We start from the raw sequence: 20,287 nt of genomic DNA, 5'->3' as shown, positions 1-20,287 counted from the left end.
GGCTGGTATTTAAAAGCTGTAATCGTGTGGTAGCCTACTTGAACACGGAACCTTGTGGTTATCCACAAATAGCCAGGTGTGAATTCTGAGAACACAAATTCAACTTTATTCCTTCAAACCAGCAAAATGGCCTCTGCCTGGACTGAGGAGGAGGCCTTTGTCTGCTCAGTATGCCTGGACACCCTGAAGGATCCAACGACTCTACCCTGTGGACATTCATACTGCTTGGCTTGTATCCAAAGTCACTGGGACAAGAGAGACAGAAAAGGTCAGTACAGCTGCCCCCAGTGTAGGCAGGTCTTTAACCCTCGGCCCTCACTGTCCAAAAGCACTGTCCTTGTGGAGGTTATGGAAAAACTGAGAACCAACAGCCTCAGGCAAAGCAGCACCACTGCTGCTTCTTCAACGCCATCATCGATGCCTTGCTACTTGGAAGTACTGCCAGATACTGGGCTGCCACAGGACAGTGTGCACCCTCAGCCTCCCACAGTGGACCCTCGGCTTTGTCCACATCATTACCAGCCTCTGGATATGTTTTGCCGTGAAGACAAGGAGTGCGTGTGTGTGGTGTGTTGCCAGGATGGACACAGGGGACATCATGTGCTCAGACCACAGGAAGAGAGGGAGGAGAGACAGGTAAGTGATGGAAAATGACCACCAGGGTTTTGTGGTTAGTTATTAGTGTGGATTGTTCTGTGTCGAATAATGCAACTAAAGCTAGTCTTTGTGTGTAAAGCATTTCCAAAAGGTAACTTTTTACAGCAGTTTTTAGTCTCCGACATGTTAGCTCCCTTTCTGTACTAATGTGTGTGTGTGTGTGTGTGTGTGTGTGTGTGTGTGTGTGTGTGTGTGTGTGTGTGTGTGTGTACGTGCATGTGTGTGTCTGTCTGTAGAAAGAACTTGTTCAGATTCAAGCAGAGGTGCAGAAGAGAATTCAGGAGACTGACAGGAAGCTTAAGGAGTTCCCAAATGCTGCTCGCCAACACAAGGTAACTCACTATTTTTGTATAAACTCGCCATTTCTGCTGTCTTTCTTCTAGATCTGTTTATAATATACAGCAGTCATTACATTTTTTAAGCTAAAATTGATATAAATGGATGATTAATGATCTTAATGGCAAACTAATACATTCATGATAACGTGAAATGTATTCATTTAATTTATATTAACATCTTGGTTGGTGGCCTTTTTTTCTGTTTATTTTTTGCCATTTGCCACTATTAACTGTTGGTAATTCCCTTTGGTAAAGTCTGATGCCAACTTATGGAAAGGGGTCATGAAGTGGAAACCAAAGAGCTGTTACATACCCAGAGTGGCAGCCCTAAGCCATCACTGACCTTCTGTATGTGTGCCCGACCACAAAACCTCATGTACATCAAATCTAGTCCTAACAGGTGAAGGCTAAATTTACGTCAACATTGGGCTGAGCCCCAGGGTGTCAGGACCCAATGGAGACAATGGAAGAGGAAAACAATAGTTTAAAAATCAGAAGAAAGTTTTGCACCACAGCTCCACATCATCATTTTAGGATACTGGTTTTTCCATGGCATGGCCTGTAACTATCGAAATCCATGTGGAAGACTAGTCTAGACGATGTCAATATAGACATGCAGTTCGGATCTGATCACTCGCAATATATAATGGGAACAGTTGGTCAGGAAGATCAGATTCTGATCGGATATTCTTACAAATCTGATGGGCTAAAGTCTAAACAAGATAATCAGAAATGGCGGACATTCACACAACAAGCCTCTGGCGGTCTCTGCTGGTCATATCGACAACTGTATGTGTGGAAGCACAAACAAACAGACCTTGGAGATGAGGTCTTGCAGACAGTGTCACATACAGGTCTGGCAGCATACATTTTCAATATTGGTCGATCAGTTCATGAGAAGCATGATTTTGATTTTAAAAAATACCATCGCGAGGTCACTTGGTGTGCAGCAAGAATGCTGTAACTTATAGGTGTTGCAGAAATGGCTGTGAAATGAGTCAGAAATCTTCCTGGCTTGTCATGGTTTGTCATCTTGTAACCGATTGGGAAACACTGACATACAGTCCACATTTCCTCACCTTTCATCCTTTTCTTGCTTCCTCCTTACACAAAGGCCTTGGTCCAAGCTCTGGGGAAAGAGAGCACAGATTTATTTTCAGACCTTGCCAAGAAGGTGAGTATAACAGGCATCCAGGTGGTTGAGCTCCTCAGCTCCCATGAGAACTCTCTCGGCAGCCAGGTTGAAGGGCAGATGCACAGACTGGAGCAGGAGGCTGCACAGCTCTGCTGGAAGAGTGAAGAGCTGAGCAGGCTTGCCAACACACAGGACCACGTCTGCTTCTTGAAGGTAAGGAGTGTGAAACAGCAAAGAGTATTGGTCTGTCTGTCTATGTGGTTGAGTTGTATGAATCTTAAACTTTTCTGAAACCACTTGGCCTCAAGGGCAAGGTTACATTTTTATTTGGATGCTCCAATATGGATTCCTTAAATCCTTGGATCCACTTTTTTAACATGTGCCATTTCCTGTATCCTCTGCACAAATCCCATGGGACTAAAACACCTCCTAAAAGACAATGAACATGTTTGGCTACAGGCCAATCTGTGCTCACAGCACCCTCTGCTGGACAGCTTCTTTATTATTTAAAATTCCTGGTGGCATTTGCAGACGAGATTTTTGAACACATGCTGCTTTTGTCCGCTCAGAACTTTGAACTTGAACAGGTTTTATGTTTATATATATAATTATCATCTGCAACTGCCCCGTAGAGTGAATGCATGAATGTAACTACTATGAAGTCAGATTTTAGGTCAATAATTATATTTCTAATGCAAAGAAAACAATTAAAATGACAGTATTCATTTTGTGAAAATATCTTTCAAAACCACACAACGTTGCTATGGAGACTGAGGAACCTCTAAATGAATAATAATTTATTGCATGCAGCATGATGTTTTCATAGACACGGCTCATGGCTGATGTGAGCAGTGCGGGTGTTTAGTACTAGTGCTGCAATATGAAGCAGTTTGGATGAAAAAAGCACAAAGATTTCTTTCTTTTTTGTTAACTGTGAGCTATGAATATGAAGTAGATTACAGCTAATAATAATAATCATTGGTTTCCAGAATTTCCTAACCATGGAGCCGCTGGATCCAACAAGTGCTACAGCAGAGTCAGTGTTGAGTCAGGAGGAGGCAGTAGTAGCATCCATCCGCTTAACCATGAAAGAACTCCAAACTTCACTGCAGGACCAATGTAAAAGCAGCCTGGCCAAGATCATCACACTTGGTCAGTATTTAGAACTTCTCTTCTCTTCTCTTCTCTTCTCTTCTCTTCTCTTCTCTTCTCTTCTCTTCTCTTCTCTTCTCTTCTCTTCTCTTCTCTTCTCTTTAAACGTGTCTTTTCTTCCAGTGAATCATGACAATTTGACGCCACCACCCAGTGCAGTAGCAGACCCGTCAGTAACTGATACCTGTGGTCAGGACAGTGCACAAAACGCAGGTATGGAAAAATGAATATCATCAGTGTGTTTTCACTAGTAGCTTAGAAACATCACAGTGATAGCTGAGGTTCTTTGACGTGCGGTTGTCTGAGAAGGTCGTCTGACATGCCACTGTGTTCCTGGTCGATCCTGGAGGCTGTGTTGGCAGCGTGTGAGTGGGTATGATAGAAGAGTGACAGAAAAACAACTGCATATACAGTAGCTGTGCTGTGTGAATGGATGAATGGCAAAACTATAATGTAAAGTGCTTTGAGCAGTCATTAATATATAGACCAGCATTTATGGTCAGTGTCTTGCATACATCTGGGTGTGATGAGAGCAAATCAGGTTCTGGATTCTGTCAGGTTCTGTTGTGTTGGATGGACTTTTCCGTTTATTAGAGTTTATTATAACAGCTTATTAGAGAAACTCAGTGCAACCTATATTAATTGCATGTCTGTTATTGCAGTCGTACCAATAACTACACATTTGTACAGTAAAAATATTCAATCCTATAACATCTCAGTAGCCTTGTAGTACTTCATACAACCCATCCTGTATGTGCATCCTGTATGTGTCTCAAAGTTAGTGTAATGGTTTTCTGTACTTTCTACTTTTTTCCTCCTAGGGTCTTTATTGAAATATCCTGCTCTGTATCCAACATGCCCTCAAGGTAGGAAAGAATAGACTTTACTTGCAATATATGATTTAAAAAAAAAAAAAAGTCTCTCAGATTGAAATGTATTTGACTAACTTGTCATTTCTTTGGAAGCTTCAGCCCCGCCTCCACCACTCCCTCCTGCTCGCCCTCAAAGTAAATCCACTACTTTATAATCTACCTGTACATATTAACCAGCTAAGCTACCTTACTTTATATAATTAGGATGTGTGATGTAATGTGTTTTTTTTTTTTTTTTCTCTTAGCACCTCCTGTAACAACGGTTGGACATGTTAATTCAGAACCGAAGTCCAGAGAAGAATTGCTGAAATGTGAGTCAAGGATTCTTGTGTCACATGCTCAGAGATATAAAGGAAACATTTTCCACAATATGAAACATTATATACACTACTGTTCAAAAGTTCACTGGGGTCACTTAGAAATGTCCTTATTTTTGAAGGAAAAGCATTTTTTTTTTCAATGAATATAACATCAAATGAATCAGAAATACACTCTCTACATTGTTAATGTGGTAAACGACTATTCTAGCTGCAAACGTCTGGTTTTTAATGGAATATGTACATAGGTGTATAGAGGCCCATTTCCAGTGTTCTAATGGTACATTGTGTTTGCTAATCACGTTAGAAGGTTATTGGATGATTAGAAAACCCTCGATTCATAATCTTGACTATATTTTCTATTCATTTTTGCAACTATTTTGATGAATAAAAGTGTGACTTTTAATGGAAAGCACAAAAAAATTGTAGAGGTGACCCCAAACTTTTGAACGGTAGTGTAGACCAATCTGTCAAATATTTGTCAGTTTTTTAACTTTACTTAAATACATCCTCTTCCTGCAGTTCGCTTTGAACCCACCATGGACCCTAACACAGTGTATCGCCACCTGCAGCTGTCAGATGGAGGTCTTAAGGCCTCACTGCGGGCTGAAAACCTGAACCCACCAGACCATTCTGAACGCTTCCACTTCTGGAGACAGGTCCTCTGCAGAGAGCCCCTGGGAGGGAGTCCATATTACTGGGAGGTGGAGTGGACTGGCCAGAAGGTACTATCAGTTTTGAAATGGGTGGTTTCAGATATCAAGTTTGTTACCACCTTACCAAATTTGATTAATTGAAAAAGTCACTATGTGTTTAAAGTAACACGAGAAGTGATATTTTGACCATTTTGGTAATGGTTTAAAGATCCCGTAAATTCCCTTTGAGAAAAAGCCTGTGACCTGCATAGTGCAGTCAGCACTAACACTGACTATGTTTCAGTGCCTCATACAAAACACACACAAAAAACCTGAAATATCCATTTCATTTCCTCTGGTACCATCACCACCGTCTTACTTTTTTAATCTACTTTTCTTTCTCCCACCACACAGATCACCGTTGGTGTTGCCTACAAAGAAATGGAACGTAAATCTAATGATGACAAAAGCCGTTTGGGACACAATCCCCAGTCTTGGAGCTTATATTGGTCCGGGACTGGTTTCTCCTTTTGGCACAATGGGCAGGAAATGCTCCTCGGCTCTCCTAAGGCCAAACGGATCGGCATCTATCTGGACCAACATGTTGGGATTTTGTCTTTTTACCGTATTACTAAAAACCAGGCATTCCTCATCCACCATCACAACACACAGTTCACTGGCCCACTGTATCCTGGATTTCGATTCTGGGCAGGAGTAGGGTCAACAGTCACTGTTTGCCAGTTGGATGAAGTTACATTCGAATGATGCGCTGTTTTTTTATGTAATCTGCTTGTCTGGTTGAAAGCATACAGCATTATCTTCCAGATAAGGAAGTGATTGTGTTCTTGGATCTGTTTTAAACTGTCTTTGTAATGAATAAAGTTGTCACATACACATATTCCACTGTTTTGAGTATTGATAGTTCCATTTGAATAGATTTTGAGATCTCATTTCTGTCTTTTTTATGCGACTACAGGAGTAACTAGACTCCTGATCATCTGATCTTTAAGGCCTACACTTCACTGACCTGGATACATTTAAGCCTCCCCAAGTCACCTCCCCATACCATTCATTAAGGCAAGAGAAGATAAGAACATACATTATCAGTTTTTCAAATTTTAGATTTGGGTCAGATCTTCGACATAACCCTACAATGGCCAACAAAACATTTTCAACCCTTTCCAATATATTGATTCATACTCTCAGGTAACCTCACTTTGTGCCACAGCTCATGTAATTCAACACTATTCACAGGGGGACAATGAAACCTTTCCCCATATGATCCAGCTCAGTTCCTGCCCAGGTTTAAAAAAAAAAATATAAAATTTAAAAATAAGAACATGTAGAACATGATCACTGGAATTCAGAATATATGATAAATGATTGCAATGGCAGGATTTCAACTTTATTGGTGTGACTTTACGGGGACAAAACTCCGTCAATCTGACACACGTCCTCACTGTGATTCACAACAAAGCTTTTCTTGCTTCCATAAACACTGAATCACATGGACCGTATGGGGAAAGTGAGGAGGAGCCAGGAAAAAAAGAATAGATGCGGAAATGTATATAGCTGTGGCTCTTGACCCTCCATTAACTACCTCACCTTTGGGTCTTCTGAAGCAAACATCATTTACAAGCATAACCATGCAAGGTGAGAGACTGTACATTATTATAAGTTCATTGTATGTTTAGATAAAAGATGTGAGAAAGTGAATGGCAGGTGTAAGAGGTCTCACAAAAAAGTGAATATTTTTTCTGTCTGGGTTTCCAGCTGTTGTCCTGCTGTGTATGCTGGGATCAGCGTTGGTTGAAGGCAATGTCTTCTCCTGGGGTGGACCTCATGAGAGCTTGATGAATGGAGATGTTGAGATGTGTGAGCAGAGCAAACCCAACAACTACAAGTTGAGCTTTGAGAAAACTAGTCAAGATAAAAGACACTCACTCACATTGATCAATCTGGTGTGTGTGTGTGTGTGTGTGTGTGTTTGTGTGTGTGTGTGTGTGTGTGTGTGTGTGTGTGTGTGTGTGTGTGTGTGTGTGTGTGTGTGTGTGTGTGTGTTTTCAGCGTGTCTTATGGACCAGGCCTCGTGTGGATGCTGTCTGATGCAGCAGCAAATTCATAAGCTGGAGAAGTTTTTCAATATGACCCTCAGTGAGTTTGAGAAGAAGCTGACCAAGACAAAGGCTGCCCTTGACAATGTCAGAGGTGAGGCAAGTTCATTTATATAATAAAAAAAAAACTCTTCAGGAGTGTAGATATAGGCAACTGGACTTGCTGGAGTTGCGTATGTCTACACTCTTGTACAGACTATAACCTGGATAACTGAGAACCTCATAGACATCAAGTAAAACAATTAGATACACTACCGTTCAAAAGTTTGGGGTCACCGATAATTTTTTTTGGTGTTTTCCATTAAAAGTCACACTTTTATTCATCAAAAGAGTTGCAAAATGAATAGAAAATATAGTCAAGACATTGACAAGATTAGAAATAACGATTTTCATTCAAATTGAATAATTTTTCCCTTTGGTCAAATAACCAGCAAAACTGTTTTCAACTGTGCTAACATCATTGCACACGGGTTTTCAAGGGTTTCTAATCATCCAATAGCCTTCTAACGCGATTAGCAAACACAATGTACCATTAGAACACTGGAAATGGGCCTCTATACACAATACAATAGTTTATTACCACATTAACAATGTATAGAGTGTATTTCTGATTCATTTAATGATGTAGTCATTGAAAAAAAGTGTTTTTCTTTCAAAAATAAGGACATTTCCCAAACGTTTTAACGGTAGTGGATCTCTTTATTCACAGCTTCATAAAAAGCCTATCTTTCTCCCTTTGGATATTCAGGCAGCCGAAGCGCATTCTCTGTGGCGCTGAACAATCACAATAATTTGAACTGCTATGGTACCTTCCGCGACGTCAAGCTTGTCGTCTATAAACACGTCTTCATCAACCTTGGAGGTGGCTACAATGTGGAGACTGGTATCTTCACTGTTCCCCGCTCCGGTGTCTACAGTCTTGCCCTGACTGTCTACAGTGACGCTGGCTCTCCTGGGAACACCCTGGCCGCATGTGCCAGTCTACAAGTTAACGACAAGGTCGTGGCAGGACCCACAGAACAAAATATGCAAGACCAAGAGGACAGTGCCACTATTGTTATGGCCCTCCACCTGATGGCTGGGGACCAAGTGGCTGTCAATTTGCCCATTGGATGTTTCCTCTGCGATAACAAAAGCCACTATAATACTTTCTCTGGTTTTCTGCTGTATGCTACTGACTAAGACAGGAGAAATGTATTGCTCTGTTTTTGTGCAAACCATGACTGTGCTGACCAAGAATAAATATGTCTGATGTGGACTTATCTGCATTTTTTTTATTAAAGTTATCTGTTGATAAGCGTTTAAACATTTCTTCTGTGTAACTGATCCATGTCCTGACATCTAAACAAATGACTCAAACTAGTGTTTGATCATTGAATAGTTGGGTTTCTCTTCTCTCTATAATCATGTTACTACAGTAAGTGAGAACTGGGTCAGAAGACCTAGGACTGTATGCTGTATGCAGCAAAACACAATGCATCATCACCTGCCAACAATGGAAACACCTCATTATCTAATAGGATCAGAGGATACATGACAGCATGAGCAGCTGACACACAGCTGACAGATCACCTGCACTTATTAAAGACTATCAGGTGGATTTAGGGAAAATGTCAAACTGTTGACAGTGACTGTGATTGGGGTATGATGGTTTTAAGACAAGGTTCAGTTCATGTAATAGATTTGAAACATGATGGATCATCGTTATACAGTCTGTGACGTGGGGGAAAGTATTTGAGCCGTGTACTGTATGTCTGATGTTATTACTAAATCCTCAGACACTAAATTATGACAATTTTCAGTAAATAAAAGACACTAGAAACAAACACATGAGTACTGGCATCTCATGAGAAGATGCTGTATTTCAAGCACTGTGGTTATATTATATGTTCTGTATAAAAAATAAACATGATCATATAAGACACAATCAAATCATCAACCACTCACTCCATCACTCCATACTCTAGCTTTTTTTTTTTTTTTTTTTAATTATCACCCACAAATTCCAGTTTTGGAACACATGCACGCACGCACACACACAAATGCTATTTGGTCAAAACACATATTTCCCCTTATGGCACAGGTTGTATCAAATAACAGCATAGAAACATACAAGACATTTGCAAAACAAAATCTGTGATCCACAAAGATGTCCTCTTTTTTGGTTTAGCAGGTCAAACAGCTTAGATGTCTAAGTCATCATGTTTCCAGATGTTTCCTTAAAACTATCACCGATGGACAAGATGAAGCAAAGCAACGCTGAGCTGGCCAAAGTATTACATGATACTGAATAGATAGTATAGCTCAGGAGGACCTCTGTGTATGACTTCTCTCTGTGTCTGTCTCAATGTTTGACAAATAAAGGCTAAATCTATCAATGAACTGATAACACTCTCCGATCAGCGACACAATGAAATCCTCAGGGAGTCAATAACAATATGCAGAATACATCAGGGTGCTGAAAGGTTACAGAAGATCCCTTTACATGTTTGGTGGACAGAAGTGAAATTGGATTGTTTGACTGTGAAACCTGAGGTGGAGCTTATTATGTCATGAGGACCACCTGTGGTGCATCAGTAACAATGAAAAACTCTCAGTTTCACAAACTGACAGGAAGTTGAGCTCAAGGAGAGAGAGAGGGGAACAGAAACCGCCCTTACAAATGTAGATATATCATCTAAAAATGTTTTTGTTTTATAAGCAGCATGTTTGGTCAGAACAGTAGAAACAAAGGCTACAGATGTAAGAAATGCATCAGTTAGGGTTTGGTTTACAATCTTAATAAGATTACGATCTGAATTGGTATCTCCTGTTTTCAACCGTACACCAATGCAGCCGCTTTGGTTGAAGATTGAAACTCCTTTTTTTCTCAGTCTTCAAACAAACAAGAGCAAATGAGTGACTGATATTGGTCCTTTTGGATGTTGGATGACATCTCAAAGTCTGGATTGTTCTGCTTCATACACCATACATGTTTTGTGATTCATAGATGGCTTAGGTGAATAAAAAAATCAAGCTATTTCTTCCTGTATCTTTTAAGGTGTTATTTACATTGAGCTTTGTTGTTTAATGTTGGGCAGATATTGAAACTTAATCAGAGCAAGAGATCATTGGAGAACTGATCTGGTAAATTATCTGTCTTGGGTTACGGGAACACTAGACAGCTTAGTCAGCTGGGCTAGTGCTTTCCCATTGGCCCCTTGCAGTAATCTGGGTTTTATTCCATGCACTTGCTGCATGTCTTCCTTCTTTCATGTTTACACTCCTGTACACAACTGAGGCATAAATGACCTCATGCATAAGAATTCAGAACATTCAACGTGCAGATAAGATCCTCTTTAGCTTCTATTGTCTGGACACATATTAATATATGACTGTTCTAATGCTAGATGTTGCTGCTCTCAGGTGGTTGTATTAGCACTTTTATTCCTCTTGGGGTCAGTGATTGTCTGTCATTGTGTGGAGTAGGGTGACCACCTGCAAATAAGCCCAAGGGGAGACAAGGGGTATGTTTCATGTCTGTGTTTGTTAAAGTTAGACATGGTTTTATGACGCTTTTGTCGCTGCGTCTGATGCTGCACTGAACTGCCAAGTAATGTTCGTTTGGCTGCCTCGGGCTCCAGGATATAGAGCGACCAACTTTTTTTTGTGTGTCGCTTTGCATTGCAGTATTTACACTTTGTGCTATCAGAAGCTGTTTCTGAAAGCTGAGCAGTTGCACATTAAAGCCAATGTGTGGTTATTACGGTAATTTCAGTCATGCTGTTGCAGGAAGCCGGGGAGCCAGAGAGGAGGCTTGTGCATAGTTTGCATTTTTTGGCCTTTTTTTGCACATGAAGAGACGCAGACTCAAAAAAGTTGTATTGTAAATGTGTTTTATGCTGTTCGAAATTCTAATTTAACACACAGAATATTTTGGTCATGTACAACTCCAGTCTTTTTAATTTTTTTATTAATAAAACCTTTTGCTTTGCTTCATTTTAAATTGTTAATACACAACTTTACCATAAATAACTGCCAGATATTGGAAGGTATTGTGGGAAAATGAGCAAAAGCACTTAACTCACTGGACATTTTTCTATCCCCTAAACTACTGTGCAGACATTTTGAGGGTAAGTTGTGAAAGGGTTAAAGGCATTCCTACTAACTCTTGACTCTCTCTCTCTGGTGTCTTCACCGACCCATGTAGGTTTTTTTCTTTCACAGTGTACTCACTGGCTGACTGCACAAAGTAAACAAACCAGAAAGCCTGAATGAGTGTGGTTATATGAGATACTGACAGCCTTGCCCTCAACACATGCTCATCCTCAATCAAAAATTTTAATCCATTTGAACTTACCGATGGAGGCAACAGCAACAAATCGACAAATCCTGTGATCGCAGATGTCAAATCGGCGAAGTTCATTTTCCAGTCAGAAAAGCATGTGTAAAACCCAAGACAACCAGTAAACACATTCTCATCATATCATAGACTTTAGGAGGTGTCCGTTTCATTTGTCGAGACAATCAAATAAGGATAACTGGTGTTACATAATGTACAGACACAAAAGTCTACTTTATTTTTGAAAATATTGAGGTTACAATAATGTATGAGAGAGAGAATTCATGTCTTACATAATGCCCCTTTGAATGACTAAAATGTGGTTTTCATTTTCTGCAGGCATCTTTTTTTAATGGGGGGGGGGGGGGGGGGGGGGGGTTAGTGTATGTGTGTGTCTCATGCTGGTTCTCATTGAAACATGAAACACTTCAAATCCTAACTCTCCCTTTAACAAATTACTGATTTTAGAAGACATTTAACCTGAGAAGCAACCTCAAGTGAGTAGTATCTTTCTTTGGGGGGAGTTCTAGCTGGTTTTAATAACAGCAGTGTGGGAGAATGATAATGAAGCTGGTGAGGACAGTGTCAGCCAGGTAAGAGGTGGAGACTGGTGTGGAGTCATCCGAAAACACAATGACTGATTAAAGTGAAAATAAAGGTTTACTGCGTACATTCCCAGGTGGTGGAACTGCAGCTGGAGAAAGGAGATGATGTCTATGTGGAGCTAAGAGCAGGGAACACGCTCTGTGACTGTTTAGATGTTGTATCCTCTCAATGACGAACCAGTCGCAAATACAAATGAACCTTTCTTTGTTGTATGTTGATAACCAGGTGTAGTTTCAGACCAAAATAACTCCTATAATAAACACAAATGAATACATAATAAAATAAATTAGAATCAATTACATCGTAGTTGTTCCTTACCAAAAAAGAAAAAAATGCCTTGCGCTTGGTACTATTTCTTAAGCCTCTAACATTTAAAGACAATAAAGAGTCCATTATGTCCGTTACATAAACTAGAATGTGCTGAAGAACATTGCTGCAGGATTCGCATTAGCAAAAACCCTGGGGATTTTGCTAATAGAATGAACTTAGGATGAACCAGTTTCTATTTAAAGTGCTGCAGGGTGCTCAAACAGCAGGTACTGGTCTGTGTGGGTGGGTTTTCTCTATATCTCAATGTACAGAATACAGGAATCCCTGCAGGCACAAACAGAGCACTGTGGTTTATGCAGTGTAATGTATCGGGAAGCGTGTCCTGACCTCTACATAAACACATGTCACAGCTCATCTGGACAGGACTCAGCTGTCCTCCTACATCTGAAGGACAAGGGGACACTCTTTTGAGGATGTGAATGTTCACATACTGGGCCAGGGGCGGTTTGAAAGTGTTGTGTTGAGGAAGGGAAACCATGTCCTGAGCTCAACAAGCAAACGCACAACAACAGTGCAGTCCCACACCCGCACAATAGCAGACTCTGCCTCTCAGGTGACCCTAACGACACGTTCACACCTTGCCTCAGACCGGTCTAGATCAGCCTGGTTCTTCCCACTCGATAGTCAGAACTTAAGAAGCCTCTTGAATGAGGATCTGGAGAAGATTATGACCTCTTAAACATTTTATTGTGATTAATTTCTCATCTAAATGGATGGAACAAGTTTTCACTGAGGTAAATACCTGCAGTTTTACTGTATGTTTATATTCAAACATAATAATGGTGTTTGCCCTGTTGAAGTGATGGAAACATCATTGTGGTGGCAGTGTATATACACACACGTCCAGGATTTACGATGACTTTGCTACTTCTCCTGTTAATCTGTGTCTTTGTCTGCTTCCTCCTTTCATCTCTTTTTTTCCTCCACTCCTTTCCCCTTCTTCTTCTTCTTCCTCTCTTATCTCATTCCATCTCCCCTGAGTTTTCTTTGTTCCGCTCCTCTCTCTCTGCTCCTTCTTATTCTCCTCAACCCCATTCACCATGTCATTCCTCATTTACGTGAGGATTTGTGTTGAAAGTATGTGGAAAATTCCTGCTGACCAAACCAATGCTTGTCTGGCTGCCGTCTCCCTCCACTCCTTGCAACGACTCTACCCAAATAAGGCTGGGCTTTTTAACTGGACAAAGTGGGGAGAGATGCAGAGACCTGATGAGGGAACTGCTGACAGGCCATGCCTTTTTAAGGATGAAGTTTCCTTTTTTCCTACCCCTCTCTCCTTCTGACTCCTCCTCCAGACTCCCTGCTCACTCCCCAAGAATCCCTACAGTGGATTCTATAGTGATCTTAATTCATCTGCTCCTTTTAAGTCAGCGTTTTTGAGAGGGAGGTTCCTGGGAAGCATATACACGGAGTCAAACATCCACACTCAGCCACAGACTGCATTAGGGTCCAGCAGACAACTGACCAATTACACAGTGAGTATTATTTTCTTAAATTCCATAAATATACTGGATAAAGCTCAGTTGATATTATTCAGCTGTGGCTGGTCAACAGACCATCATTTATTTAGATCAGAGGTCGATAAGCCAATACAAGCTGACATGCTTCTGTATTTGACCATGAACAGATAAAACGACATTTATCGCATAATATTATTCACAGAATATCAAAAGTATTTCATCATGTTTCTGGTTGATTTCAACATTTTTCTTTGTGTGCTTGTTCCACCTTTGAAAGCTGACACCGTTTATCCCAAATAATAATCATTCAGATGTTAATAGTGTTCATTTGTTTTTTTTTATGAAGCAACAAGAGGTGATCGACAGGCACTTTTATTTGCACAAGCAAATCATCCGCTCCCATACATGGAGTTTAGCAGCAAGACTTCACAGGCCAGGGAGGGACAGCACACTTCCCACTGAAGATACAGATGCAGATAAGCAAGTGTAAAGTATTTCTAAAGGCAGACGTGCATTATCTCCACACCTTTGAATCTCATCCAGACTTTGGCCTTTGTGTTTGTATAAGAAAAATGCTGTTGAACAGTACAGAGGTGCAGCTCAGTCAGGATCACTGAACACACGTCTGTCAGAATAATAACAACCATGAGATAAGAAACATTTGGCAAAGAGCAGAGCCATATAACAAAAGATCCCGGATGATACGGAGCAAAGGCAAATGAGGGAAGATGTACTGCTCAACTGACGTTAAAGGGACAGTCCTTTTATTTTTATGTGTATGAGGTACAACGCATAGTCATGTAGGGGACAGCAGGAAAAACAGATTAAAGCCAACAAAGGGCTAACCCTAATGAAAGGCTTCTATCTTATAATATAATTTGTTTTCCAACTGGAAACTGTGGCTAAAGGGATCACATCTCACTTTGAAAGTTACTCACTCCATGCACCAAAGTCCATAGATAATAGGTGAGTTGCTAATCCACTGATGCCACTTCAAATGTGTTGATTTGTGACTTCAGTGTGTGAAATCCTTTGTTCTGATATACATGTGTGACACAAACCAGACTGCTGTTTGTCTCCATGGACGTTGGTGCAGAGGACTGAGTGGTTTGCAAACTTTACCAACTTTACTTTCCAGCTGCAAAACTACGGAAGAGGATTAGGGCCACACAGGAAAAAAATATTTGAGTTCTGACTTTAAACTTTTAAATTACGACTTTAAAAGTCAGAATTCTGAGTTTAAAACTCCTGTGTGGCTCTAACCCTCTTCCGTACAAAAGGCTTCCTTGAATGTTGTCCCACATTATTTTCCCAAAAAACGGAAACCATTGCTTTGACACTGCTGCACTGTACTTCAGTAAGATGTCAAGCTGCTGCTGCTCCTTTATATCCAACCTCAGCTGATGAACACAATCCTTCATTTAATCTATGATCAGAAAAAGTCTCCAGTATTTGCATTCATTACAGGACTGTTACAGAGAGGCCACATGACGCCACTTCCTTTTCAGAGCACCACAGCTACCACAGCCCTCGCCCTGGTTTCCTGTCCTGGCATTAGGCAGATTTACCATGGTAATAGTGAAACAGAGGAAGAAAAACACAAGTGGATTGAAGGAGGAGCAACAGTGGTGAGGTCATGTTTGTAGGATACACACAGAGGCTTTACAGCAGAAATGTTATGGGCTGTCTTGTACTTGACATCCGTTGTTGTATCCCAGTTTACCTTCGCTTACCTTTTCTACATTGCATACTTTATTCTTTATAATTAGTCAAATATTTAGGACTATCGGCTTTAGGAAATATATACTATATATTCAGTATTGTTAGTAACAACAGTTGTTCCTGCAGTACATATCTTAATATATTCGCTACTTGAAGTAGAAGTAATTGCTGTGACTGTTTGAGAGGTTGCAGGACTTAATGCAGGATATTAAGGTGAAGCAGATGGAGAAGATTGTTTAATTGATTATGTTAAGTAATTGGACCTGGGCTGAGTCCCAAGCATAATAACAGCTCCCTAGTTACACTTTAAAACCCAAAATAGAGATCCTGCCCCTGTGGACTTAGCTTAAAAAAAAAGTATGATGTAATCTTTGTATGGTTGTCATGCAATATACACATCAAATTCTCCTCAGAGGACATGACTCAAGAAGGCAACGAGTGCACACTGTGGTCAGCATAGTTGTGTAGTGTGCATGATTTTGCTTTTGTGGTCCAGACAGTAGTTTATGATGCTAAGAACCAAATGCCAATGGAAAAGAAGAGAAGTGAAGGGAATAACACAAGGAATGTGTGCTTGTGTGTGTGTTTGCCACAGAGGATCAAAGTCAAAATAGAGTACTTGAACTCTTTGTTGAACATAAGGGAGTTACTCACACTTTCATACAGAACATCTATGTGCAGTGCATTGTCTGTCACGCAGTTTTCGGGTTGTGTCTACCACTGAGCTACCGTGGCCCCACATATGTGCGATCCATTTCTCACATACAGCTCCTTTAACACAATAACTTATTATGCTAATAATAATATCATCCATTCACTAACACTTTCATACAACAGAGCTTGTTCTATCACACAACAAATCAAATCAGTTCACATGCTGCCAGACATCAGGAGCAGTGTGGGGTGTCTTGTCGTTTCCAGGAACACATCAGAATGTAGACTAGAGGAGCCAGGGACCAAATCCCTATTCTACATGAGACTGATGTCTGTGTTTACATTAACATGCTTAAACAATGAAAGGCCATAAATGAACGTATAGAGCACGATTGCTGTTAAACAAACACACACACACGTCAGGGAAGATCCTCTTACAGCCGACTGCTCGCTTCGATCTTTAACATTTGAACTTTGAAACTCCTCAGGAACAGGAAGTTGAAGTGACCTGATATCAAGATGTCTGCAAAGGTTGGATTGTGCACACAGCACTTTGATATGGGTTTTACACTTGGATGCTGGCCCAAACACAAAAGAGAACAAAGCACTGGCAGTGGTGCGTGCGTGTGATCTGGCTGACAGAGCTCCACTGTTACGTCACCACTTTACCTCAGACAAATGTCACTGTTAAAGTCACTGATCCGGGGCAAAGCATTCAAATCAAGAGCTTAGCATCGATGCTTACATACACATGCATGTGACCAGAGGTTGCTTTGGTGTATTTTAGCAAATGTAACGGGAAAGGATCTGTGATTGTTCATACACCAGTGCATGTTTGTTTCTCATCCACTGCAATGTGTAAATATCCCAGTAGCATATTGTTTTGGACCAAAAGGTGAGTGTACTGGGATGTTCACAAAAAGAAAAAGTGGAGATGGAAATCAATTTATCAACTTCAACTAAGCCTCTATACTTCAGTCCTTTAGTCCTCTTGTTTCCCTGCCTTGATTGTCCATCTGTCTCCACACTTTGTCCTCCTCTCTACCTCTTCTCCCCTCTCAGGGAGTAGGCATGGCTAACAAAGGTCCATCATTTGGCCTGAGCCGGCAGGTTCAGGATAAAATTGACAGCAAGTACGACCCTGAGCTGGAGCAGATCCTGGTGGAGTGGATTAGCCGTCAGTGTGGCTCGGGTGTGGGAAGGCCAGAGTCAGGCAAAACGGGTTTCCAGACCTGGCTGAAAGATGGATGTGTGAGTGTGCATTGTCTGTTCGATTATTAGAGTCGATTATTAGCTAAATGTGTCTTTGTTTTCTTTCGACCAGTTGTTTGTTTTCAATTGGCAACACCTTGTTAGTTGACGTATTAATTGTACAATTAATGAAAAATGAAATACATCCATGTTGTTTCCCCAGGTCTTGAGCGAGCTGATTAACAGCTTGTTTTCTGAAGAGAAACCTGTGAGGAAGATCCAAAGCTCATCCATGGCCTTCAAACAGATGGAGCAGATTTCCCAGTTCCTCAGTGCTGCTGAGAAATATGGTGTCACCAAGACGGACATGTTCCAGACTGTGGACCTCTGGGAAGGTCAGAGGGATTCTATCATTCTCTACTCAAAGATATTATGCACAGATGTGTAAAGATCATCGTCTAACAGATGGTAACAGATGTATTTGGTGATGCAGGTAAGGACCTTGCAGCAGTGCAGAGGACCCTGTCCGCTCTGGGCAGTTTGGCCATTACCAAGGATGAAGGAACATACAATGGAGATCCTAACTGGTTCTTTAAGTAAGTGAAACACATTATATGGAAAAGTACGAGTCACTTTATTTACTGAGTGACGTCTTCAATGGTGTCTTGCAGGAAAGCACAGGAGAACAAGCGAGATTTTAGCGATGAGCAGATCAAGGCGGGCAAAAATGTGATCGGCCTACAGATGGGGTCCAATAAAGGAGCCAGTCAAGGGGGCATGAGCTATGGAAGACCACGGCAGATCCTCTAAAATAACAAATACCAAAAAAACACCCTCTTATAGCCTGTAAGCATCTCACTGGTCCTCTACAACTCCTTTTATAATAAATCTTAGTCTGCTTTACAGTTGAGTTTCTTTGTCTTGACACTTGCTCTTTGTATCGATGAACCACCGCAGTACTCGCCATGCTTTGTCTGTCCCACTGCACTGAGGAATAACAGCTGAAAGTCTTCAGTAAATTGGCCAAATCCTTGTCTTGGATGTATTAAAAAAAACACAGATAATTGATAAAGATGTTTGAGAAGACACATTTAAATGGTCATTTACAGAAGGGAATGGTGACAGCCACAACATGACCACCACTCCTTAACCTTACTTTTACATTATTTAATATGAATTCCCACAATGCTATGCCTGCTGTATCAGCACCAATATGTTGTACATTGTTTTATTAAATAATGACTTTGAAATACAGACCTTTTGATTCTGCATATTTCATGTTTGCTATTTGGGGAAAATGTTTGTGACAAAATGCCTACAAACCTTTTATTTAAATTTAAAGCAGGTATATTTTTATCAGCTGAGCATTTTGATTTGGTTGTTAAAATCTGTATCAGTCGTGATATTAGTATACTACAAGCAAGGTAATATATTACAATCCATCACACCACCAAACCACCCCAAATAGTACATTTTAGGTAAGAATCTCACAGTAAAAATTATAGTTATATGCAATAACACAGTTGTCTAGTGAGAGTGAAATTCCAGTAAGCCTGCATCTAACTAGCTGTTACAAATTTAAATACAACACAAAACCACTCTCAAGAATGTTTGCATATACTGTACCTGTCTGTTTATTATGGTCTTCTTCACATCAATGCCTGCCTGCCATTTCATTCGTTTACTGACATTGAATAAAGTATGTATAGGTTAATAACCTAGAAAGAAACATTAAGTTTGTTACATTGATGATTACATTTTGGTCATGATCCACAGCCTCTATCACTATTTTATTGCTATTTTGTAGACACTGAGCTGCCTCGGCGGAGGTCTGCACTCTCTGAGTGCTTTTCTAGTTACTTTAACTTAATTTACAATCTCACTCCAAAAAAAGGGCTTGTTTTTCATGCTTTTGATTTAATGCTCAAACGAAATGTAGCAAATGAAAAAAAAAAGTATATTAGTTGTTTATTGATGATCTTCATGAACTTCCTGGTAACTCACCACTAGACAGTTGACCATGAAATCATTCAGCAGAGAGCATGAGATGAAACTATTTAAACATATTCAGGGACCAATATACTTTAAAAAGTTGTCATTAATGCACTTACATCAGTGATCGTGTATGAGTTCAAGCACCACCAATTACAAAACGAATATATTGTGGAAAACCAGCTCAGTTAATATGGATTTGAACATGAATCATGGATGAGACCTCATGGACCCATTCTTTCTTGCCAGTCAGTCGCGTGACGTCCGTAGCTCTATACCAGTGTCTGAAGTATGTGAGACGAAGAGGAGGATGAATAAAACGTTCTTTGCTCTGCTTATTTACACCACTGTATTCTAACACTGGTGATAATGGTGTTACTGTGAGAGCGAGGTACTATACTTCAACAGAGGTGAACAACAGCGCTGTTCCCTGCCACAGGGCGTGACCTTGGTTGTGTGACGTCAGCGACCACAGCTCTATTGACTGCTGTAATTAGGTGAGTGTTGTCACATGGTCATTTACTGAGCATGCAATCATTCTGCATTTCATGGACCTCTCCTTAAGTCTGAAGGCAGTGCTAATGAAAACATAAATGCTGTCAAATCATTGCGGTTATCAATCATGGACAGTGGAGTCCATCTATTAGAGACCACTATTTTATAGTGCATCTGTCTTTTCTTACACCATCAACCTTCAACTGTAACAACAAACTGCTAGAGTAATGATGAGTTTATTCCATCAAGTCCTTTATTATCATTCATATCACCCGTGACCTGCACAGCAAAACAAG

At 40.5% G+C, this 20,287-nt stretch overlaps 3 protein-coding genes across 5 annotated transcripts; all 3 read left to right on the top strand.

The window, feature by feature from the left end:
* Positions 1-126: 126 nt before the first annotated feature.
* Positions 127-5,871, top strand: ftr86 (finTRIM family, member 86; the record flags this gene model as incomplete). The annotated part of the gene is made up of 10 exons (XM_083886850.1): positions 127-636; positions 894-989; positions 2,110-2,343; positions 3,120-3,282; positions 3,406-3,495; positions 4,104-4,148; positions 4,248-4,289; positions 4,400-4,465; positions 4,994-5,196; positions 5,521-5,871. 10 exons carry the CDS (start codon positions 127-129, stop codon positions 5,869-5,871), a joined length of 1,800 nt encoding a protein of 599 aa, XP_083742976.1.
* Positions 5,872-7,181: 1,310 nt separating this feature from the next.
* Positions 7,182-8,402, top strand: LOC310924983 (complement C1q-like protein 4; the record flags this gene model as incomplete). Its single annotated transcript, XM_083886849.1, has 2 exons — positions 7,182-7,314; positions 7,969-8,402. The coding sequence occupies 2 exons, from the start codon at positions 7,182-7,184 to the stop codon at positions 8,400-8,402; spliced, it is 567 nt and encodes a 188-aa protein (XP_083742975.1).
* Positions 8,403-13,851: 5,449 nt separating this feature from the next.
* tagln (transgelin) lies at positions 13,852-18,708 on the top strand. Of its 3 annotated transcripts, XM_083887166.1 has the most exons (6): positions 13,866-13,952; positions 16,802-16,844; positions 17,376-17,564; positions 17,728-17,899; positions 17,998-18,100; positions 18,176-18,708. In XM_083887166.1, exons 2-6 carry the CDS (start codon positions 16,833-16,835, stop codon positions 18,312-18,314), a joined length of 615 nt encoding a protein of 204 aa, XP_083743292.1. In that variant the 5' UTR covers positions 13,866-13,952; positions 16,802-16,832; the 3' UTR covers positions 18,315-18,708. The 3 variants fall into 3 exon arrangements, with proteins under 3 accessions (XP_083743294.1, XP_083743292.1, XP_083743293.1); XM_083887168.1 differs by lacking the exon at positions 16,802-16,844 and having other exon boundaries at positions 13,852-13,952; XM_083887167.1 differs by lacking the exon at positions 13,866-13,952 and having other exon boundaries at positions 15,741-16,844.
* The last annotated feature ends 1,579 nt before the right edge of the window (positions 18,709-20,287 follow it).

The sequence above is a fragment of the Microchirus variegatus genome (assembly GCF_963457635.1).
Source record: "Microchirus variegatus genome assembly, chromosome: 3".
NCBI classification, from domain to species: domain Eukaryota; kingdom Metazoa; phylum Chordata; class Actinopteri; order Pleuronectiformes; family Soleidae; genus Microchirus; species Microchirus variegatus.
The sequence above is the reverse complement of the archived record's forward strand: the minus strand, read 5'-3'. Positions and strand labels throughout refer to the sequence as shown.